The sequence below is a fragment of the Tachyglossus aculeatus genome, chromosome 20, assembly GCF_015852505.1.
Source record: "Tachyglossus aculeatus isolate mTacAcu1 chromosome 20, mTacAcu1.pri, whole genome shotgun sequence".
Classification (NCBI taxonomy): Eukaryota; Metazoa; Chordata; class Mammalia; order Monotremata; family Tachyglossidae; genus Tachyglossus; species Tachyglossus aculeatus.
The window spans coordinates 17,151,577-17,176,072 of NC_052085.1; the positions used below are offsets into that span (position 1 = coordinate 17,151,577).

General features: G+C 45.7%; 1 protein-coding gene across 3 annotated transcripts in view; it reads right to left on the reverse strand.

Moving 5' to 3' along the window:
• CHST10 (carbohydrate sulfotransferase 10) overlaps positions 1-20,057 on the reverse strand; it is a 34,273-nt gene extending 14,216 nt beyond the window's left edge. Inside the window, exons 1-5 of one of the 3 annotated variants that reach the window (XM_038762024.1) lie at positions 20,021-20,057; positions 18,611-18,718; positions 17,237-17,372; positions 14,175-14,266; positions 1,111-1,345 (exon numbers count right to left, since the gene is read on the reverse strand). In XM_038762024.1, the coding sequence (XP_038617952.1) occupies positions 1,111-1,345; positions 14,175-14,266; positions 17,237-17,336 (427 nt within the window). In that variant the 5' untranslated portion in view covers positions 17,337-17,372; positions 18,611-18,718; positions 20,021-20,057. Of the gene's footprint in view, positions 1-1,110; positions 1,346-14,174; positions 14,267-17,236; positions 17,373-18,610; positions 18,886-20,020 lie in introns of those variants that run through there. The other 2 variants (XM_038762026.1, XM_038762025.1) reach the window with 2 other exon arrangements.
• Positions 20,058-24,496: the final 4,439 nt, after the last annotated feature.

Below are 24,496 nucleotides of genomic sequence, written 5' to 3' on the forward strand. Positions count from 1 at the left end.
TATTTTTTCCCAGCATTTACTACAGTGTTCTGTACCCAGTAAGCTCTTAATAAATACTACATATTAGTCCCTGTAGACTGGAAGCTCTCTGTGGACAGGGAACATATCTACCAACTCTGTTGTACTGTATTCTCCCAAGCGCTTAGTATAGTGCCCTGCATATGGTAAGTGCTCAATATATACCACTGACTGACTGAGAAGCAGCGTGGCTCAGTGGAAAGAGCCCGGGCTTTGGAGTCAGAGGGCATGGGTTCAAATCCCGGCTCCGCCAGTTGTCAGCTGTGTGACTTTGGGCAAGTCACTGCTCTGGGCCTCAGTGACCTCATCTGTAAAATGGGGATTAAGACTGTGAGCCCCCCGTGGGACAACCTGATCACTCTGTAACCTCCCCAGCGCTTAGAACAGTGCTTTGCACATAGTAAGTGCTTAACAAATACCATCATCATCATTATATGTTTGTACATATTTTTTACTCTATTTATTTATTTATTTTATTTGTACATATCTATTCTATTTATATTATTTTGTTAGTATGTTTGGTTTTGTTCTCTGTCTCCCCCTTTTAGACTGTGAGCCCACTGTTGGGTAGGGACTGTCTCTATATGTTGCCAATTTGTACTTCCCAAGCGCTTAGTACAGTGCTCTGCACATAGTAAGCGCTCAATAAATACGATCGATGATGATGATGATTATTGTTATTATTATTACTGCTACATTTACCACCGCCACCAATGCTAATTAAAAACCCAAAACTGGGGGACAGCCAAAGAGGAGAAAACAGAGGTTCTCTGGGACTTGAGACCGCTCTCAATTCCTCCAGGCTGCTGCCACCTGAAAGGAGAATCACAAGGATTTGGCATCTTGAATGAAACCCCACTAAGAAATAATAATAATGATGGTATTTGTTAAGCGCTTACAATGTGCCAAGTACTGTTTAAAGCGCTGGAGATAAGCATCGAGGGGAAAAGGGGATTTCTTGGAGATTCCTTCTCCAACCTCAAGGACCCCCTCCCTCCATTTCCTTTGATTCCTCTTTCCATCCTCCCTCCATCTCCACGTCCCCCCTCGATAAGACGGCTCATTTCCAGTCACGAACACGTGTCCGGGTACCATTTAGGACAATCAGCACTTTTTTCCACTGGGTGTTGCCCACTTTGGGAGTCTGGCAGAAAAGGATCTTGTGCTTGTCACAGACAAAGATTCGGTCTAGGACAAACTTGGAGACGGCGGTGTGGGAGAGGTTCTTCAACGCTGAGTCTCTGCAGACATTGCTGAGCAGCTGCAGGCGTTCCATGTGGACTACGGGCTGGTCGGGCTGGTTTTCAGGAAGCCCCTTCCCAGTAGGCTGAAAAATAAAATAATGATAAGGACAACTGTGGTATTTGTAAAGCGCTTACTATGGGCCAAACACTGTGCTAAGCGCTGGAGAGCATGTAATTCCATCATGTCGGCTACAGTCTCCGTCCCATGCAGGGCTCCGAGCCTACAGCAGCCTAGAGAAGCAGCGTGGCTCAGTGGAAAGCGCCCGGGCTTTGGAGTCAGAGTTCACGGGTTCAAATCCCAGCTTCGCCAATTGTCAGCTGTGTGACCTTGGGCAAGTCCTGTGCCTCCGTTACCTCATCTGTATAATGGGGATTAAGACCGTGAGCCCCCCGCGGGACAACCTGATCACCCTGTAATCTCCCCAGCTCTTAGAACAGTGCTTTGCACAGAGTAAGCGCTTAATAAATGCCATTATTATTATAATTATTATTAGAGCAGGAACCGAGTCTCCTTTTTTTTACAGATGAGGAAACTGAGGCACAGAGAAGGTGAGCGGCTGGCCCAAAGTCACAGATCACGCACGTGGCAAGGCCAGCATTACAACCCACGATCTCTGGCTCCCAGTCCTGCCCTCAGTCCCCCTCGGCCACGCTGTTTCTCAAGGAAGTAATAATAATAATAATGATGGTATTTGTTAAGCGCTTACTATTCATTCAAGCGTATTTATTGAGCGCTTACTGTGTGCAGAGCACTGTACTAAGCGCTTGGGAAGTCCAAGTTGGCAACATCTAGAGACGGTCCCTACCCAACAGCGGGCTCACAGACTAGAAGGGGGAGACAGACAACAGTACAAAACATATTAACAAAATAAATAGAATAGCAAATATGTACAATGTGCAAAATATTACTATGTGCAAAGCACTGTTCTAAGCGCTGAAGTAACCTTCTCCCGCTGCGTGCCCGTTGAAGGCAGAGCCCGGAACCAATGGCCGATGAAGCCTGTCGCTGCGATTACTCTCTATTGATTTCCTCGTACAATCCAGCCCATTCCTCTGACGATAACCGACTCACCGGACCCTCAGCTCATCGCCGCTGACCCTTCAGTCCCACCTTCGGCCTCTGGCCCGGAACTCCCTCCCCCTTCACGGCCGACAGATAAATCGGCGCGGCTCAGTGGAAAGAGCCCGGGCTTTGGGGTCAGAGATCGTGGGTTCGATTCCCGGCTCCGCCAATTGTCAGCTGTGGGACTTTGGGCAAGTCACTTCGCTTCTCTGGGCCTCAGTTGCCTCATCTGTAAAATGGGGGTGAAGACTGTGAACCCCCACGTGGGACAACTTGATCACCTTGTAACCTCCCCAGCGCTTAGAACGGTGCTTTGCACATAGTAAGTGCTTAATATTTATTACTCTATTTATTTATTTATTTATTTTACTTGTACATTTCTATCCTATTTATTTTATTTTGTTGGTATGTTTGGTTCTGTTCTCTGTCTCCCCCTTTTAGACTGTGAGCCCACTGTCGGGTAGGGACTGTCTCTATGTGTTGCCAATTTGTACTTCCCAAGCGCTTAGTACAGTGCTTTGCACATAGTAAGCGCTCAATAAATACGATTGATTGATTGATTAATAAATGCCATCATTATTACTATTATTAAATCACTGCCCCCACCTTCAAAGCCTTATTAAAATCACATCTCCTCCAGGAAGCCTTCTCCATTTGAGCCCTCATTTCTTCCTCCGCTCCCTTCTGCGTCGCCCTTGCAATTGGATTTGTATCCTCTATCTACGGCCATCCCCCAGTCCCACAGCAATTATGAGCATATCCGTAATTTATTTATATTCATAATATATGAATATATTGAATATATATGAATATGGATATATTTATATTCATAATAATAATGATGGTATTCGTTAAGCGCTTACTATGTGCAAAGCACTGTTCTAAGCGCTGGGGGGATACAAGGTGATCAGGTTGTCCCATGGGGGGCTCACAGTCTTCATCCCCATTTTACAGATGAGGGAACTGAGGCACGGAGAAGTGAAGTGACTTGCCCAAATAATCATAATAATGATGGCATTTATTAAGCGCTTACTATGTGCAAAGCACCGTTCTAAGCGCTGGGGAGGTTACAAGGTGATCGGGTTGTCCCACGGGGGGCTCACAGTCTTAATCCCCATTTTACAGATGAGGGAACTGAGGCACAGAGAAGTGAAGTGACTTGCCCAAATAATAATAATAATAATGATGGCACTTATTAAGCGCTTACTATGTGCAAAGCACTGTTCTAAGCGCTGGGGAGGTTCCAAGGTGATCGGGTTGTCGCATGGGGGGCTCACAGTCTTAATCCCCATTTTACAGATGAGGGAACCGAGGCCCAGAGAAGTGACGTGACTTGCCCAAAGTCACCCAGCTGACAAGTGGTGGAGCCGGGATTTGAACCCACGACCTCTGACTCCAAAGCCCGGGCTCCTTCCACTGAGCCACGCTGATTCATGCCTGTCTTCCCCTCTAGACGGTAAGTTCCTTGTGGGCAGGAAACATGTCACGCACGCAAGGCACACAAGCAAACAATGGTTTGCATACAGTATCGTGGGTGAAGATGCACTGTGTGTGCCGGACCTTCCAAAGAGCTAATGTTTGTTATTTCAGTTCTGTGTGTAAAATAAATATGCTGAAGTGAAATAAAGTGCAAAATAACACTTCGCTTAGCATCTAAATGAAGTCTTTTATGGGCTCTTCTGTGGTAGTAGTATTTGGAAACTATATGTACATCCAAATGATTATTTCTGGCACGGCTCGGTGGAAAGATCATGGGCTTGGGAGTCGGAGGTCACGGGTTCTAATCTCTGCTCTGCCATTTAACAATAATAATCACAATAATGATGGCATTTGATAAGCGCTTACGATGTGCAAAGCACCGTTCTAAGCGCTGGGGGGATACAAGACAAGGTGATCAGGTTGTCCCACGGGGGGCTCACAGTCTTAATCCCCATTTGACAGATGAGGGAACTGAGGCTCAGAGGAGTGAAGTGACTTGCCCAAGGTCACATAGCAGATATGTGGGGGAGCTGGGATAAGAATATACCTATATATATGTATATTCAATCGTATTTCATTCAATCGTATTTATTGAGCGCTTACTGTGTGCAGAGCACTATATATATGTATATATGTATATATGTTTGTACATATTTATTACTGTATTTATTTATTTTACTTGTACATATCTATTCTATTTATTTTATTTTGTTATTACGTTTGGTTTTGTTCTCTGTCTCCCCCTTTTAGACTGTGCGCCCACTGTTGGGTAGGGACTGTCTCTATATGCTGCCAACTTGGACTTCCCAAGCGCTTAGTACAGTGCTCTGCACACAGTGAGCGCTCAATAAATACGATTGATTGATTGATTGATACAGTAAGTGCTCAGAGAATATGATTGATTGATACCGGCAAATGGAATAATGAAGGCAAATCGGCAAACTCAAAAGCTACCCAGATTAGGATAAGGACAGGAACAGTCACACAAAAGACACAAGGATACCCAGAGCAGAAAGACACAAATTTTCTGAAAAAAAAAACCCCGAAGGATTGAGGATTACTGCAGTGACTGGAAATTAATTGCAGTCGATGCAATTAGCCTATTTAGATGCAATTAGCCCAGAGTGCCTAAACAGGCTAGTTGTATCGACTATCTCTCCGCCCTGCCCTTTCCTGGGGTGTGAGGGAAACCCCCCCGTCCCACCACCCAGGAAGCGCTCTGCCCCTAAGCAGCGGGGGCCTGTATCCTGGGATTCTGTTCGCTGCCCGGATAAACACTTGGGAAAAATGACCGACAACAACCTGTCACCTACGTGAACTGTCACTGAATTCAAGAGGGAGCCGAGAAGCCCTTTTCTTTACCAGCCAAGATTTGTCTTCTTCCAATTCCACCTGGAAAATGGATGACCCAGGAGGGCTGTTTACCGACTGCTATGCTGATGGCACTACGGTTTATCATTTCCTGAAAACAGCAGGGATGGTTTTTCATCATCAGTCGTATTTATCGAGCGCTTACTGTGCGCAGAGCACTGTACTAAGCGCTTGGGAAGTACAAGTTGGTAACGTATAACATTTTCGTTCAAGAATCAAAGGAACCTGCTGCTTCCAATTCATCTACTCTCCCCAGTTCACACGGCGTTTCATTTCAGATCATTCTGAGTTCCCGTGACCTGTTCTGACTTAGAAAGTGAGCTCCTCTCTATGTCCCAGGAATGGACGCAGAGCCTGGATTTGATTGATTTCCCGCCTCTCAGAGGGCCCCCAGCAAGGCTCGGAATCCTGTTTTCCACACACACCCCCAGAGCTAGTTCTGGGCCTCCACTTCCCTGATGTTACCAGATTTTCTTAAGAGTACAACAGAGTAGGTTAATATGGATCTACTTTCCTACACCCCCTCACCCACTTACCATCTAACACGGGACTCAAGGCTGAGGCAAAAGATTTTATTAGTGAAATCATTCCCAAATGGCTTATGAAAAATAACATGATTTACCAAATACATTTAAACTGAGTAAACAGCAAAAGCCAATGAACTGTCCAAAGAACCGTAAGATAGTTTTTATGTAGAGAGCGTTATTTGGGTTTAGGAATGCCCTAACTTCACTAAATAAGAATTTAAAATCCAGGCATTGTCTTTAGGAACTGCTGCATTTTGTTAACTACGAAACTTAAGTTCCATAATTACGCAATGCAAAGCGTGTGACTGTCTTGACTGATATCACCAAAAGTTGTCTAGGCTCATGTCATATGCGCATGTAGCTTCAATTCGATTTATTCTGATGATTTTGGCACCTGTCTACATGTTTTGTTTTGTTGTCTGTCTCCCCCTTCTAGACTGTGAGCCCGTTGTTGGGTAGGGACCGTCTCTATATGTTGTCGACGTGTATTTCCCAAGCGCTTGGTACAGTGCTCTGCACACAGTAAGCGCTCAATAAATACTATTGAATGAATGAATGAATGAATTTTCTTCTCCCAATTAGATTCCAATTTGAAAAGTGGCTCAGTTGTTAAATACGCGCCTCAGCACCGTACCTGGAAAGGTTCCAGTCCTCTACCAGTCTTGGCTAGGGGAGGGAGAGTCAAGCAGAGGCCTACTCAGTCCATTCCTAGCTTGGGCAGTGGCTAGCGAGCGGAAGACCATCTGCTACACATCAAAACTCACCTGTGCTGGGCGGCAACACCATGACAGAGAGTTGAGGGCGGAGACTCAAATTTACTGCGCGGAAGAAGGCAATGATAAACCACTTCTGAATTTCTACCATGAAAACTCTATGGATACACTAAAAGAACGACTGCAGACGGATCCCAGCTCCGCCACATGTCAGCATGTGTGACCTTGGGCAAGTCGCTTAACTTCTCTGAGCCTCAGTTCCCTCATCTGTAAAATGGGGATTAAGACTGTGAGCCCCCACCTTGCATCCCCCCCCAGTGCTTAGAACAGTGCTTTGCACAAAGTAAGCGCTTAACAAATGCCATCATTAATTAATTAACTAATGTGGGGCGTTTTGGGAGAGACGTGTCCATGGAGTCGCTACAGGTCGAAAACCATTCGACAGCATACGACATTTGGTAAACGCTTACTGTGTTCATCCAGTCGTATTTATTGAGTGCTTACCATGTGCAGAGCACTGTGCAAAGCACTTGGGAAAGTACAGTATAACAGTAAACAGACACTCCCTGCCCACCATGAGCTTACAGTCTAGAGGGGGAAACAGACATTCATAGAAATACATTATAGATATGGACATAAGTGCTACGGGGTGGGGAGCGGGAATGAATAAAGGGAGCAAGTCGGGGCCACGCAGAAGGGAGTGGGAGAAAAGGGTTTAGTCAGGGAAGGCCTCTTGGAGGAGATAAGGCTTTGAAGAAGGGGGTAGAGTAATTATCTGCTGGATTTGAGGAGGGAGGGCGTTCCAGGCCAGAGACGGGAAGCGGGAGAGCCGTCGGCAGCAATATAGACAAGATTGAGGTACAGTGAGAAGATTTAGAATTAGAGGAGCCAAGTGTGCAGGTTGTAGTAGGAGAGGCAAGGTGATCGAATGCTGAAGCCAATGGTGAGGAGCTTTGGTCTGAGGCGGAGGTGGATGGGCAACTATTGGAGTTCCTTGAGGAGCGGGGAAACACGTCCTGAACATTTCCGTAGAAAAATGACCTGGGCGGCAGAGTGAAGTATGGACTGGAGTGTCAGTTCGAAGCGCTGGGGTAGATAAAGTGTGGAAATTGACCCAAGACCTGGCCACTCCATTTTAAAATTTGGAATCCATTTTACGTGTAGTAACAACCTTGATTTATGCGCCGTAGCTTAACCTAAGCCCCTCTGCCCAAGCCTTCCACTAGTAAAGACGAGACCGCCTCTGTATGTCACCAACTTGTACTTCCCAAGCGCTTAGTACAGTGCTCTGCATACAGTAAGCACTCAATAAATACGATTGAATGAATGAATGACTGAATAAAGCAAAAAGAAACAAATCATCACTAATAGTAATAACAATAATAAAAAATAATAATAATGATGGCATTTATTAAGCGCTTACTATGTGCAAGGCACTGTTCTAAGCGCTGGGGAGGTTACAAGGTGATGAGGTTGTCCCACGGGAGGCTCACAGCTTAATCCCTATTTTACAGATGAGGTAACTGAGGCCTCAACTATTCTATTGATTTTATTTTGTTAATATGCTTTGTTTTGTTCTCTGTCTCCCACTTCTAGACTGTGAGTCCACTGTTGGGTAGGGACTGTCTCTATATGTTGCCAACTTGTACTTCCCAAGCGCTTAGTACAGTGCTCTGTGCACAGTAAGCGCTCAATAAATACGACTGATTGATTGATTGAGGCACAGAGAAGTAAAGTGACTTGCCCGAAGTCACACAGCTAACAACTGGAGGAGCTGGGATTTGAACCCATGACCTCTGACTCCAAAGCCCAGGCTCTTTCCAATGAGCCACGCTGTTTCTCTGCTAGATAAGCAGAATCATAATAATAATTAAGGTATTTGTTAAGCACTTACTATGTGCCAAGCACCGTTCTATGCACTCTGGTAGTAATCAGGTTGTCCCACGTGGGGCTCACAGTCTTAATTCCCATTTTACAGATGAGGTAACTGAGGCACAGAGAAGTTGCCCAAGGTGACACAGCAGACAAGAGGCGGAGCCGGGATTAGAACCCGTGTCCTCCGACTCCCAAGCCTGGGCCCTTTCCACTAAGCCACGCTGCTTCTCTGCTAGATGAGCAGAATACCAAGATCAGAGACTCATCCACTGGTCCTTGTCGGAAACTACTGGAAAAACGTCAGCGACGAGGGCTCGGGGCTGATTTGCTCCCCTGCCATTACCACCTGAATCATCATCAATCGTATTTATTGAGCGCTTACTATGTGCAGAGCACTGTACTAAGCGCTTGGGAAGTACAAATTGGCAACAGCCTGAATGACAACAGCCTGCTCTTTCCACTTCTATGGCAGGGAGGCCGACCTTGCCATGAGAGCAGCCGCCTTCGTCTGTCCCCACCCTCGCAGATCTGAATTACTACTGCAGTGATCAACCTCTGGTGCTGTGCTGCTGACACTTTCCCAGGTGAGGAAACTGAGGCTCAGAGTTCAGTGACTTGCCCAAGGTCACACAGCAGGCAAGTGCTGGAGGTGGGATTAGAACTCGGGTCCTTTGACCACGAGAGAGCCACTAGCTCTCACTCTTCCCCAGTTAACAATCATCAACAGGGGCTCAGTGGAAAGAGCCTGGGCTTTGGAATCAAAGAAGTCACGAGTTCAAATCCTGCCTCAGCCAACTGTCAGCTGTGTGACTTTGAGCAAGTCACTTCACTTCTCTGGGCTTCGGTTCCCTCATCTGTAAAATGGGGATTAAGACTGTGAGCCCCCCACGTGGGACAACTTGATCACCTTGTTACCTCCCCAGCGCTTAGAACAGTGCTTCGCACATAGGAAGCGCTTAATTAATGCCATTATTATTATTATTATTATCAACGCCAAATCCTCCTCTACTGGGAAGGACTCTAGTGGACAGCAGACGGCCCAGTTTGAGAGTAAGAGGGGGGCTAATAGGGGGCAACTTCCTGGAGTTTGTGGTCTCCTAGCAGGCAGAGTTGAGTATTGGGTTTAGACTGTGAGCCCACTGTTGGGTAGGGACTGCTTCTACATGTTGCCAATTTGTACTTCCCAAGCGCTTAGTACAGTGCTCTGCACACAGTAAGCGCTCAATAAGTACGATTGATGATGATGACTGGGTTGGAGCCTCAACTTCCCCGACGATTGGCTGCATCATCTATTATCCCTAACTTGTCGCCTCTCCATCCCTTTTATTATCATTCGTTAATCTATAACAATAATAAGAATGATAACAATAATAATAATTGTATTTGTTAAGCGCTTTCTACGTGCCAGGCACTGAACTAAGCACTGGGGTAGATACAAGATTCATTCATTCATTCAATCGTATTTATTGAGCGCTCACTGTGTGCAGAGCACTGTACCAAGCGCTTGGGAAGTCCAAGTTGGCAACATATAGAGACGGTCCCTACCCAACAGCGGGCTCAAAGTCTAGATGGGGGAGACAGACAACAATATAAAACATATTAACAAGATAAAGCGCTTAGTACAGTGCTCTGCACACAGTAAGCGCTCAATAAATATGATTGAATGAATGAATGAATAAAATAAATAGAATAGTAAATACGTACAAGTAAAATAGAGTAAACATATATACAGGTGCTGTTAGGCACAGTCCCTGCCCTACACATATGTTGCCAACTTGTACTTCCCAAGCGCTTAGTACAATGCTCTGCACACAGTAAGCGCTCAATAAATACGATTGATTGATTACACTGAGCTCACAGCCTTAATTCCCATTTTACTTCTCTGTTCCTCAGTTACCTCAGCTGTACAATGGAGATTAAGACGGTGACGTGGGTTGGGTCCAACCTACCCTGCTGTGCTTAGAGCAGGGCTTGACGCAGAGTAAGTGCTTAAACACCATAACAAAAATTCAAACTACACTAGTAGTTGTAGCAGTAGTTACCGCCCTTGCCTTCCTCAGGCTTCAGGGAGCCCCGGGACGTTTCGACAACAGAGACCCACGCAGAGAGGCTCTGCCACTGCAGGGCGGTCCTGGGCCGTGGCAGCGATTCCCCCATCTCCCCAGCTCCAAACCACAGTTTGGGATACAAGTACAACCATCATCATCATCATCAATCGTATTTATTGAGTGCTTACTATGTGCAGAGCACTGTACTAAGCACTTGGGAAGTACAAATTGGCAACATATAGAGACAGTCCCTACCCAACAGTGGGCTCACAGTCTAAAAGGGGGAGACTGAGAACAAAACCAAACATACTAACAAAATAAAATAAATAGAATAGATATGTACAAATAAAATAACTAGAGTAATAAATATGTACAAACATATATTCATATATACAGGTACTGTGGGGAAGGGAAGCAGGTAAGATGGGGGGGATGGAGAGGGGGACGAGGGGGAGAGGAAGGAAGGGGCTCAGTCTGGGAAGGCCTCCTGGAGGAGGTGAGCTCTCAGCAGGGCCTTGAAGGGAGGAAGAGAGCTAGCTTGGCGGATGGGCAGAGGGAGGGCATTCCAGGCTCGGGGGATGACGTGGGCCGGGGGTCGATGGCGGGACAGGTGAGAGCGAGGTACGGGTACAAGTCAACTTGTACTTCCCAAGCACTTAGTACAGTGTTCTGCACACAGTAAGCGCTCAATAAACACGAGTGAATGAGCTCCGTGGTGCAGGGAGGGAGATTCAAGCCGCGTTTTGGTCCCCCGCGGCCTGAGGTGAACGCCACTGGTCCAGAGCACCTCCGGGGTGTTGAGCAGCTGTCTCCATGCCCGCACGCAGCAATTCCCTGCCAGTCCCAGGGCCTGGCTCTGCCGTCTGACCGCAGCAGCTCCTGAAGTTGCTGCAGGATACCTCCACCTTTGCCCTGCCACACTTCGGAATTCCCCCCGGCACCCCATGTTTCCCTAATGCCTTGGTATTTTGGGGGTGCCCCCTGCCCTCCACCTCCCCCAGCCCAGGCCACAAGACTCCAAGACGGCAGATTGGACCACAAGATGGAAATCAGCAGGCTGTTGGAGGAGAGACTAAGAGCAATGAATGGGAACCACTGGAGACCAAAGGATGCCAACCTCTTTTTCCAACTTCCTGTTGTTGGGTGGGGATTGTCTCTATCTGTTGCCAAATTGTACTTTCCAAGCACTTGGTACAGTGCTCTGAACACAGTAAGCGCTCAATAAATACAACTGAATGAAATGAACTGCCATCAGGAGGCCCCGGCTCCTGACAGTCCGAGGACTGATGAGGATCCGCTCCTGTGGGAGGGCTCAGGGGAGCGACTGCGTCAGACAGAGGGGTGGACCTACGCAAGGATGTTTTAAAACCCCGATTATGGAAGCTCAGTGCCTAGACTGGCAGCCAGGTGTTGAGCCCTTCCTGGAAGGAGTGGGATTAACGCTGCCTGATTTGGATTGAGCTGCTGTCTCTGTGTTCTTCACGCTAAACCTCGCTGGGAGTGGCAGCAGGAGTAGTGTGACTTTGGGCAAGTCACTTAACTTCTCTGTGCCTCAGTTACTTCATCCGTAAAATGAGGATTAAGACTGTGAGCCCCCCGTGGGACAACCTGATCACCTTGTAACCTCCCCAGCGCTTAGAACCGTGCTTTGCACATAGTAAGCGCTTAATAAATGCCATCATTATTATTATTAGTAGTAGTAAAAATAGTAAGCGCTTAATAAATGCCATTAGTAGTAGTAGTAGTAGTAGTAGTAGTAGTAGTAGTAGTAAAAATACCAGTAGTACTTAATGAGTGCACACACGGTGCTTGGGAAGTACAGAATAACTGACTGAGGAATTCCCTACCCACAAGGGCCTAAGATTCTCAGGGAAGAGACACACACACACAAAATATATAAAATACTACCAATTGAGGAAGGGTGTAAATAAACGCATGAGTTGGTTGCAGGGATGATAAGGCTTTGGGTCAAGAGAAGACTTACGGGGGAGGTGTGATTTTAAGACGGATTTGAATCCGGGGAGACCTGTGGACTGTCTAATGTGTGGAGTGAAGGAGTTCCAAACTAGGGGAACAGCATGAGTAAGGGGACAGAGATGGGAAAGTTGAGAGTGAGGTGCTCCTCGGAGGTTGGGGTTTGTTGCTTTTGTACTTCCCAAGCGCTTAGTACAGTGCTCTGCACATAGTAAGCGCTCAATAAATACGATTGATGATGATGATGATGATGTTGCAAGCAGAGAAGGTGTCCGCCAACTCTATTATTATTGTACTCTCCAAAGTAGAGTGCTCTGCACAGGTTAAGTACTCAATCAATCAATCAATCAATTGTATTTATTGAGCGCTTACTGTGTGCAGAGCACTGTACTAAGCGCCTGGGAAGTACAAGTTGGCAACATATAGAGACAGTCCCTACCCAACAGTGGGCTCACAGTCTAAAGGTACTCAATAAATACAACTGATTTTTGAGGTGAGGAGCGATGTGAGCCTAACAAGGCTTCTGAAAGATGATCAGTACAGCAGGCTGCAGTATCGACTGGAGGAGGGAGAGGTTGGAGGCTGGGAGACCAGCAAGGAGGCTGATGTGGTATTCTAGCTGAGGTAAGATCAGAACTTGTACCTAGGTGGTAACAGTATGGTTGGAGAGGAAAGGGCACAACCAGGAAAAACTGATGAGGATACAGAGGCAGACTCCAGGTTACAGCCATCCCAGTACACATACAACCCAGAGATCCAGCTGGTATGCCACCTCACCCCAAATTTCAGCCACCCCAGAGCACGTAAAAACTGGGACACCATCATTCGTCTTGACAGCTCGACAATCTAATGCATTATGATCGTTTCGACGCCAGCTAAAATCGGGGGATTTAAAGAGCCTTGTATCAGTTTTACACAAGGCAAATGAAACTTATAAAAATGATTAAAGAAGACCGTAGTAATAATGATGGTATTTGTTAAGCGCTTACTACGTGCCGAGCACTGTTCTAAGCGCTGGTGGAGAGAGGAGTTCACAGCGTGAAGAGGAGTCCGGCAGATGTCGGCTACTACAGGGTACTTTATAAAAGACAAGAAGAGGCTGTTATTCGATCTAGGTTGCACAGAGTCTTCACTAAAGTAGTTAAAATAAAAAAAAAGACCCAGCCAGCCGAACAAGTTTCTACTTCAGCAGCCTCCCGCAAAAGATTCATAATTATACTACGGCTCCTCATTTAGCTAATGCCATACTGCTACACTTGGAATTAATTCAAAAGTGATTAAAAATAGTTAGGCGACATTTAATGTAACAGCCTTAAAGTGAATTTTATATTATTCCAGAGGTTTTTTGGAACAGGTCCTAAATTATAACATGTAAATCTAAGGGAACATACCCCGCGTTACAAAATTCTGGCTGGATCATTGGGCATGAAGATACAGGGGCTGTCCCCTCTCCTGGGCTCTGATCAAAAATCACAGAAATCCATCTGTTTGTCACCTGAGATCACTCCTTCCATAATTACTCACAACCTCAGAGTATTGTCCTGCCCACTAGCAAATTAAGGAAACTAAACCTGACTTCCAGAAATAGAAGAAAAGTCAGCAACCTGTTGGAATCAGGCCCAAACTCAACACGTCTTGAGATATTTCACCATGAAAATGACAGAGTAACAAAAAGAGCTATTTGGGCAAACCAAAGAAGTTTCACAAATTGTTTCTTCCTTCCACCTAGCCCCTGATCCTGGATGTCTGCTCTGGTCGAATTCATTTGGGATCGTCATATATGATTCGTCTCTCACTGAGCACATTCGCTTTCCACCCATTTTGCCGTAAACTCTTCTCCTCCGCCATGCCGAATCACTAACCTTTAATCTTTCGGACAATCGTTTCTCCTCTGGAATCCTTTCCACTTCAGGGAGAGCTGTCAGGAACAGGAGTTCGTGTTTGGCACCATAAACTAAAAGACAGAGGACGGAAATTCAAGGCAATTATTTCAGCACTACAGTGGCCACACCTGCCTTCTCAACTACAGTCAGACTTTCATTCATTCAATCGTATTTATTGAGCATTTACTGTGTGCAGAGACTTCCTTCCCATCTGTGAACAATGACCTGATCTATGTAACCATTCCCGAGTAATGATTCTGCAACCATGTTACGTTTTATAAATGTGGTGAGGAATTTTTAAATGCTCTCAAATCTCTGCCAAGGTGGAGCTAAAAGTTCATTTTAACCCTCCCACGGCGCAAACGGGTTTGCCCTGTGTTTCTCCCTCAGTCAGAAACGACTCAACGGCATTTGAGGAATTTGGTATTTCAAATACCAAACGGCACTGGCTATTCAGGGTGAACCACATTAATCCCAGAGGATAATGCTAAATCTTAAAGGAAGGTGGAGGGTTAATAGGGAAAACAAACCTCAAATCCTCTGCCCTAAATTATCCCACAGACTCTGAGTAGCCAAGGAGCCTGGTCCAGAGCAGGAAACAGGAAGCTTACAGAGGAACATCAATCAATCAATCATATTTATTGAGCACTAACTGTGTGCAGAGCACTGTACTAAGCGCTTGGGAAGTACAAGTTGGCAACATAGAACATGATCTGGTCATGATCGGGCAACATGATCTGGTCACTTGACCCAACCAGCAGGAACATCGCTGTTGGCATCTGAGGAAAGTGACTTACACCACTAAATGAATTCCACCTTACAGTGGGGCTGCGTCCTCTTTCCTCACCACAGCATTTGCTGCTGCATCATCATCAATCGTATTTATTGAGCGCTTACTATGTGCACAGCACTGTACTAAGCACTTGGGAAGTACAAATTGGCAACATATAGAGACAGTCCCTACCCAATAGTGGGCTCACAGTCTAAAAGAGTGGGCTCACAGTCTAAAAGAGTGGGCTCACAGTCTAAAAGAGGGGACAATGATTCCACACTAGAAATGAAAATAAGAGTGCTACCCGACTCCAGAGAAGCAGGGTCTGGAAAAGAGCCACGGGGGGAGGGTGACATATGCCATTTTCTGGCTATTGGCAGACATGAAACGTTGCCCAGGTGGTCAGTCCTTCCTTTACAATTAGAGACTGTCACCGTAAACATTAAGATGCCCAACAGGGAAGAAGGAGAGACGCCAGATGTACACATCACCTTGAAAAATTAGCTTCTGAGACGCTCAAGTGGCGGAAGAAATCAAAAACGTACAGAGAGAAATAGATGATAAGGATTCTGGGAAAATCTCCATTTCCCACAAAAGAAGAACAGAGCTGCGATTTGCAGAATTACGACTGACTCACAATGAAGTCCCCAGAGGGGGATTTCCATCTGCTCTCTTGAAACGGAGCTTCATTAAACAGTATTCAAGTTCACAATATTTTGGTGTTGTACCTGAGAGTTTCCCTTTAATAATGTTTCCTAATTGCTTTTTAGTATCCCCCACCCCAAATATTTCTGAACAAAGAAATACACTGCAACAGCGGTGAATAAAATAACCAATGTAACTTGACCTGCTTTCCTGCTGAATCCCCAGGTTAGCCAGGAGTTAATTTCCTACTCAGTGGATGTTCCCAATGTGGCAGGACTGGGATCTGGAAGGATTTTTGAGAATTTATTTGGTCAGGGATACAAGCCTGAGGCAGCGGTGAAGAAAGAGTTGTTCAGAGCAGAATGGTTTTTATAGGGCCGATCCATTCGCGAGGTGGGTGGGGGAGAGGGCGGGCCAGAAAAAACATTATTCTCCTCTAACAGCAGATTTTGGATTTTGCACGTCCAGTCTCCTCACCTACAAGACAGTGTTGTCACATCATCACTGGTACTTGCGCTGGGATTGAAAGTTGTTAGTAATGAATAAGCTTTTCTAGCTAATCAAAAAAAAAACAAAACCCACACACAAAAAGATTAATGTAACCTGTGCTGATAAAAATTGGGAGGTCACCGACTGTTTAATACTTGTTTTGTTTTGCTTTCTCTCTCCCCCTTCTAGACCGTGAACCTGTTGTTGGGGAGGGACCATCTCTGTATGTTGCCGATTTGTACTTCCCAAGCGCTCAGTACAGTGCTCTGCACACAGTAAGCGCTCAATAAATACGACTGAATGAATGAATGAACCCCCCTAGACTGTAAGCTCTCTTTGGGCAGGGAATATTTCTATTTATTGTTATATTGTACTCTCCCAAGTGCTTAGTACAGTGCTCTGCACATGGTTAGCACTCAATAAATACGATTAATAATAATAATACTGATGATGGCATTTGTTAAGTGCTTACTATGTGCAAAGCACTGTTCTAAGCGTTTGGGAGATACAAGGTAATCAGGTTCTCCCACGTGGGGCTCACAGTCTTAATCCCCATTTTCCAGATGAGGGAACTGAGGCCCACAGAAGTTAAGTGGCTTGCCCAAGGTCTCACAGCTGACAAGTGGCAGAGCCGGGATTCGAACCCATGACCTCTGACTCCTAAGCCCGATTGAATGAATGAACCTAATCGCCAACACAAGATAGCAGCCAGTCCGGGCCAACCCCAAGTGTGGGAGAGCAGGAGACTAAAACAAGCTGTGAATCAACCTGGAGGGAATGTGCCTCCGATTGGGGACGCAAATCCACAACCGTCCCCTAACTTTGGCCTCCCGGAGCCGGCCGGCATCCCCGTCCCACATCCCCCAAGATCCCACACAATATTCCACCTAGTCAAGGAAAGAGATCCAAGCACGACAACGGTAATTCGGAGTGTGCTTCAGGAAGGAGACAAGTTACAGAGGAACTACCAGCCCTTCTTCCACCTCCATTATCTCCTCTGGGCTCCCCAGGGCAACCAGAACGTCCACCCGGGTCCCAGAGGGCAACAATTCAGCTGGCCACGGGCCACTTCTAACACAAGAAGAGCTCATTCAACACCGCCATCAGCATTTATTCAGAATTAAGGGACACCTACCGTCTGGATCTTTAAAAGTCAAAGTGATGAACTTGCTAGCAACCATAAACATGAAAATAACCCAAAAGCATGCAGCTAACAGGAGCCACTGGTGGTGCATGATGTCAAATGTGTGCCATGTAAGCTTTGATTCTTCCTGTTAAAAAAAAAAAAGACAGAAACACCGCGTATAATCATCAACGAAACCACGGAATCGGGAAAAAAATACTCAAGTTCTGAAAATGTTATAGTGAAAAACTGAGTTGAACATAATAAGATGCCTGAACCTAATTCATCACATAAAGAACTCTATGTGGCTCAGTGGAAAGAGCACGAGCTTTGTAGTCAGAGGTCATGGGTTCAAACCTTGGCTCCGCCAATTGTCAGCTGTGTGACTTTGGGCAAGTCACTTAACTTCTCTGTGCCTCAGTTACTTTATCTGTAAAATGGGGATTAAGACTGTGAGCCCCCGCCCCCGTGGGACAACCTGATCACCTTGTAACCTCCCCAGCACTTAGAACAGTGCTTTGCACAAAGTAATAAATACAATTATTAATATTATTAACTCTCAATTACCATTATAAGGAAAGAAAAATGTTACCAGTATTTTTAACCTAATGCTCCACCTAATATTTTTGTTTTTAATGGTATTTGTTAAGTGCTTACTACATGCCAGGCACTATACTAAGCGCTGGGGTAGATACAAACTAAACAGACTGGACACAGTCCCTGCCCCACATGGGGCTTACAGTCTTAATCCCCCCTTTTAAGATAAGGGAACTGAGGCACAGAGAATAATAACAATAATGATGGCATTTATTAAGCGCTTACTATGTGCCAAGCACTGTTCTAAGCGCTAGGGAGGATACAAGGTAATCAGGTTTTTCCACAGGGGGCTCACAGTCTTAATCCTCATTTTCCAGATGAGGGAACTGAGGCGCAGAGAAGTGAAGTGACTTGCCCAAAGTCACACAGCTGACAAGTGGCGGAGCCGGAATTTGAACCCATGACCTCTGACTCCAAAGCCCAGGCTCTTTCCACTGAGCCACGCGTGAAGTGACTTGCCCAGGGTCGCACAGCAGACAAGTGGCGGGGCAGGGAATATCTAGTATTTTTCTCCACTTATGTTAAAAGTTGCTAAGATGTCCTCAAGTCTGAACACGAAAGCCGCTTTATATTCCAACCCACTGGCAGAAGTACGGTGACCACCTCAATCAATCAATCAATCAATCGTATTTATTGAGCGCTTACTATGTGCAGAGCACTGTACTAAGCGCTTGGGAAGTACAAATTGGCAACACATAGAGACAGTCCCTACCCAACAGTGGGCTCACAGTCTAAAAGGGGGAGAAATTATTCCCTCAAATTATTACACCGATTTCCTCCATCACTTGCCTTCAGAGACGGGACGAGGGCGCTGGGTTTGAGCGGTTCGCATGCTCTCACTGTCCTCTAGCGCAGGATCGGCAGCGCCGGGTCTGAACATGTCACTCGGGCGGTATCCTATTGCAGGAGACAAAGCAGGAACGGTTGGCTTCAGCTCCGGCCGTGGCAAGAAACCCCCAAATCGGAGTCTCCCCTCTCTTTCATCCTCCACACCTTTCTTCAAGCTAAACAAAATAGTTCAAAAACCTGTATGGCCAGGGCTGGTTTCTCCCAGCTGGTCGAAACCCCCTAGGAAACAGGAACGGAGAAAAGATAATAAGCGGGGCTGTCACCTCAAAGAGAGTGAACACCTTGTTCTCCAACCTTAAATGGTACAAGTGAAGGAGAATGCAAACTTCTCCTCTTCATACAGTAAGCGCTCAATAAATACGACATGATGATTCGGCCTGTTTCATTTCCAACAGGTCAGGCCTTGGTCAGAAATGTCTCTATCTTTATGACAGGTCATTAGAACTGAATAAACATATCTCATTCCTTCAATCCTATAAATTGAGCCCTTAAGCACTTGGGAGAGCAATCCAACAATAGATACATTCCCTGCCCTAAAGGATCAATCAATCAATCAATCAATCGTATTTATTGAGCACTTACTATGTGCAGAGCACTGGACTAAGCGCTTGGGAAGTACAAATTGGCATCACATAGAGACAGTCCCTACCCAACAGTGGGCTCACAGTCTAAAAGGGGGAGACAGAGAACAGAACCAAACATACCAACAAAATAAAAGGATCTTCCAGTCTAGAAGGGGAGAGACGGCCATTAATAAAAATAAATGCATTACAGATATGTCGGTGAGTTCTGTGGGGCTGGGAGCCCGTCAGGGCCACGCAAAAGGGAGTGGGAGAAGAGGAAAGGGGAGGATTAGTCAAGGAAGTCGTCCTGGAGGAGATGTGCCTTCAATAAGGCTTTTTAGACTGTGAGCCCACTGTTGGGTAGGGACCGTCTCTATATGTTGCCAATTTGTACTTCCCAAGTGCTTAGTACAGTGCTCTGCACATAGTAAGCGCTCAATAAATACGATTGATGATGATAAGGCTTTGAAGGGGGGGGGCAGTAATTATCTGTCGGATTTGAGAAAGGAGGGCGTCCCACACCAGAGGCGGGAGTGGGCACGGGGTAAGTGGCAAGGTAGGTGAGATTAAGGCCCAGTGAGAAGGTGAGCACTAGAGGATGAAGTGTGCGGGCTGGGTTGTAGCGTGAGAGTAGCAAAGTGAGGTAGAAGTGGGCAAAGTGATGGAATACTTTAACGTCAACGATGAGGAGTTTTCGTTTGACACGGAGGTGGATGGGAAACCCCTTCAACTGGTCCCCAGAAGAGGATCGAATTGGAATCGTGCCCAACTGCGGAACTGTGCTTACCTTGCAGCGTGGCTCAGTGGAAAAGGGCCCAGGCTTTGAGTCACAGGGCATGGGCTCAAATCCCGGCTCCGCCACTTGTCAGCTGTGGGACTCTGGGCAAGTCACTTCACTTCTCTGGGCCTCAGTTACCTCATCTGGAAAATGGGGATTAAGACTGTGAGCCCCCCCATGGGACAACCTGATAACCTTGTAACCTCCCCAGCGCTTAGAACAGTGCTTTGCACATAGTAAGTGCTTAACAAATAACTATTGTTATTACTATTATCTTGAGACACTTCTTCTGAATAACGACGCAGTATATTTGATGAAGATACCCCTCCTTCCCCTCCCCACAGCACCTGTATATATGTTTGTACAGATTTATTACTCTATTTATTTTACTTGTACATATTTACTATTCTATTTATTTTGTTAATGATGTGCATTTAGCTTTAATTCTATTTGTTCTGACGACTTGACACCTGTCCACATGTTTGGTTTTGTTGTCTGTCTCCCCTTTCTAGACTATGAGCCTGTTGTTGGGTAGGGACCATCTCTATATGTCGCCAACTTGTACTTCCCAAGCGCTTAGTACAGTGCTGTGCACACAGTAAGCGCTCAATAAGTACGATTGAATGACTGAATGAACGATTCATGACTTCTCAAGCGCTTAGTACAGTGCTCTGCACACAGTAAGTGCTCAATACTATTGAATGACTGAATGAAAGATTCATGACCTCATGATTGATTCATGAAAGATTCATGAACCTTTCATTCAGTCATTCAATCACATTTATTGAGCGCTTACTGTATGCACAGCACTGTACTAAGCGCTTGGGAAGTATAAGTTGGCAACATATAGAGACGGTCCCTACCCAACAATGGGCTCACAGTCTAGAAGGGGGAGACAGACAACAAAACTGAATGAAAGATGCATGACCTTTTAGACTGTGAGCCCACTGTTGGGTAGGGACTGTCTCTATATGTTGCCAACTTGTACTTCCCAAGCGCTTAGTACAGTGCTCTGCACATAGTAAGCGCTCAATAAATACGATCGATTGATTGACTTCATGACTGATTCATGAAAGATTCATGAACCTTTCATTCAGTCATTCAATCGTATTTATCGAGCGCTTACTGTGCGCAGAGCACTGTACTAAGCGCTTGGGAAGTATGCTTACATCCTCTTCATCTCCGCTCTCCAGGGGCAGAAGTGACTGGAATCAATCCAGCAGGGAATCCTAAACCCAGAACGGTAGGCAATGACTTTCCCATCATACAGCCTTGCAAGTTTGTCTTGAGTTATTCCCGGCCCTTCGGGGGTAGGCGTCTGGACCCTGGTTCCCGACACCCTTCTCCCACCAAGTACCTGTCCCAAATGCCTCCTGCATTCCTGGAAATCTACTTGGCAGATGTGAATGTTGAAGCACCTGAAGGCTACCAAAGCTTCCAAGATGAAATGGTTCTGTTGACCGAGAGTAGTCAAGGCCCCCGGGTCAGACTGAGCCAAGCCCTTACCAAATCCCTCGTGGATTACGGCGTCAGCCTCTTCGCTGACCTCCCTTTGTCCTGTCTCTCCCCACTCCAGTCCACACTTCGCTCTGCTGCCTGGATCATTTTTCTAAAAAAAGTTCAGTCCATGTCTCCGCACTTCTCAACAGCCTCCAGTGGCTGATCATCCATCTCTTCATCAAAGAGAAACTCCTTTTAAAGCACTCAATCAGCTCACTCTCTTCTGTCAATCGTATTTATTGAGTGCTTAACTGTGTTAGAGCACCGTACTTCCACGTTACCTTGCTGAGCTCCTACTATAAACCAACCTGCACGTTCTGCTCTTCTAACACCAACCAACTCACTGAAACTCAGTCGCCTCTATCTTGATGCCAATCCCTCACCCATGTCCTTCTTCTGGCCTGGAACTTCTCTCCCCTTACATATAAGACAGACCACCACTCTCCTCACCTTCAAAGCCTAATTAAAATCACATCTCCAAGAGACTTTCCCGGACTAAGCCCTCATCTTCCTTACTCCCTCTCCTTTCTGTGTCATCCTTATACTTGGATTTGCATCTCTGAAGCAGTTGATATTCACCCCATCCTCAATCCTACTGCACTTATGTACATTTTGAATAATTTATTGAATCAGCAAGGCCTAGTGGAAAGAGTCAGAGGCCCACAGATTTTCTAGACTGTGAGCCCGTCGTTGGATAGGGATTGTCTCTATTTGTTGGCGAACTGTACTTTCCAAGCGCTTAGTACAATGCTCTGCACACAGTAGTGCTCAATAAATACGATTGAATGAATAATGAATGAATGAATGAAAGGACCTGGGTTCTAATCCCAGCTCTGCCACTTGTCTGCTGTGTGACTTGTTAAATCACTTAACTTCTCTGTGCCTCAGTTACCTCTTCTGAAAAATGGAGATTAAGACTGTGAGCCTCATGTGGGACAGGGACTCTGTCCAACTGACTATCTTGCTTAGTACAGTGCCTGGCCTATATTAAATACTTAACAAATACCATTATTATTAGGGACCTGAATAACTTGTATTCACCCCACTGCTCAAGCGGTGCTTGGCACAGAGTAAGCACTTAAATACCACAGTTATTATTATTGTTTTAATATTTCCCTCTCTAGACTGTAAGCTCCTTGTGGACAGAGAACCTGTCCACCAACTCTGTCGTACTTTCCCAAGCCTTTTAGTAAAGTGTTTTGGACCAGTTAGTACTTAATAAATAGCAATGACTGATTTATTGGGAGCAGCTTTGGGTTTATTTAGCAGATTTATTGGGTGCACAGCTGGCTCAGGTTCTGACACGTAACAGTCCTCACCATTTTCCCAGAACCTTCTCCTGCCCCAGCCTTTACTTTGTCTTTTTCCTGACCCCAGAGTTTGCGGGATTGGGGGAGTAAGGTCAGTGGGGGTGGGAAGCGGAAAACAGAACTCTGTCGGCCACTGAGGAGAAAGACCCTTCCTGACCGGGAAAGGGACGGAGACCTTTTCCGACTAGGGAGGCTGGGAAAGAAGCTTTCCTCCCAATAATTAAAAAAGGATAATAATTATAATGTTGGCATTTGTTAAGCGCTTACTATGTGCCAAGCACTGTTCTAAGTACCGGGGGGACGCAAGGTAATCAAGGTTGTCCCACGTGGGGCTCACAATCTCAATCCCCATTTTCCAGATGAGGGAACTGAGGCCCAGAGAAGTGAAGTGACTTGCCCAAAGTCACACGGATGACAAGTGGCAGAGTCGGGATTAGAACCCATGACCTCTGACTCCAAGCCCGGGCTCTTTCCACTGAGCCACGAGGATGTCAGAAACACTTAAAACCTTACGCTGGGAAGGGCCACTGTTGCTCCTCTGGCTGTTTAAATTGAATTTTTGACATTAATGGGAAATCATTTTCTTTTTCGACATGTGTTACATAAACTCCTTGAGAGCAGGGACTGCAACTGCTATTCTGCAATAAAAGTTATCTAGCATCTGACCAACTGGAAGAGTCTACGGACCAGTATTTCATATATGCTCAGTACAAGGAAAATCTAGGCAGAGTGCTTTGCACATAGTAAGCACTTAATAAATGCCACCATTATTATTATTATTATTACTGATCCATGGTAGAAGAGCTTGCAGTATTTGAGTCCTCTCCATGGGTAAGCAGCTTCCCGGTGCATTTACTTTTTTTTTTTAATGGTATTTGCTAAGCACATACTATATTCCAGGCATCCATCTATCTATTTATTCATTTTACTTGTACATATCTATTTATTTTATTTTGTTAGTATGTTTGGTTTTGTTCTCTGTCTCCCCCTTTAAGACTGTGAGCCCACTGTTGGGTAGGGACTGTCTCTATATGTTGCCAATTTGTACTTCCCAAGCGCTTAGTCCAGTGCTCTGCACATAGTAAGCGCTCAATAAATACGATTGATGATGATGATGATTGAGCGTGGCTCAGTGGAAAGAACACGGGCTTTGGAGTCAGAGGTCATGGGTTCAAATCCTGGCTCCGCCACTCGTCGGCTGTGTGACTTTGGGCAAGTCACTTCACTTCTCTGAGCCTCAGTTACCTCATCTGTAAAATGGGGATTAAGACTGTGAGCCCCACACGGGACAACCTTGATTACCTTGTATACCCCCCCCCCCCAGTGCTTAGAACAGTGCTGGGCACATAGTAAGTGCTTAAAAAATACCAACATTATTATTATTATTATTATCATAATACAAGCTACCAGATTGGATCCAGTTCATGTTCCATATGGGGTTCACAGTCTTAATCCCCATTTTCCAGATGAGGAAACTAAGGCACAGAAGTTAACTGGTACAGGTACAGGACCCCAGTGTCGACACAGAGTGGAACGACATCTTGAGTAAGAAGCGTATTTTGCATTCGAAGGAAAGTTTTAAAGAACTGGAAAAGAAAGAGGATGAGGACGAAGAATGGTGGATTCTCCAGCAGTCAGTGGGCATGTGACTTCGTTTTGAATGCATACGGAATTT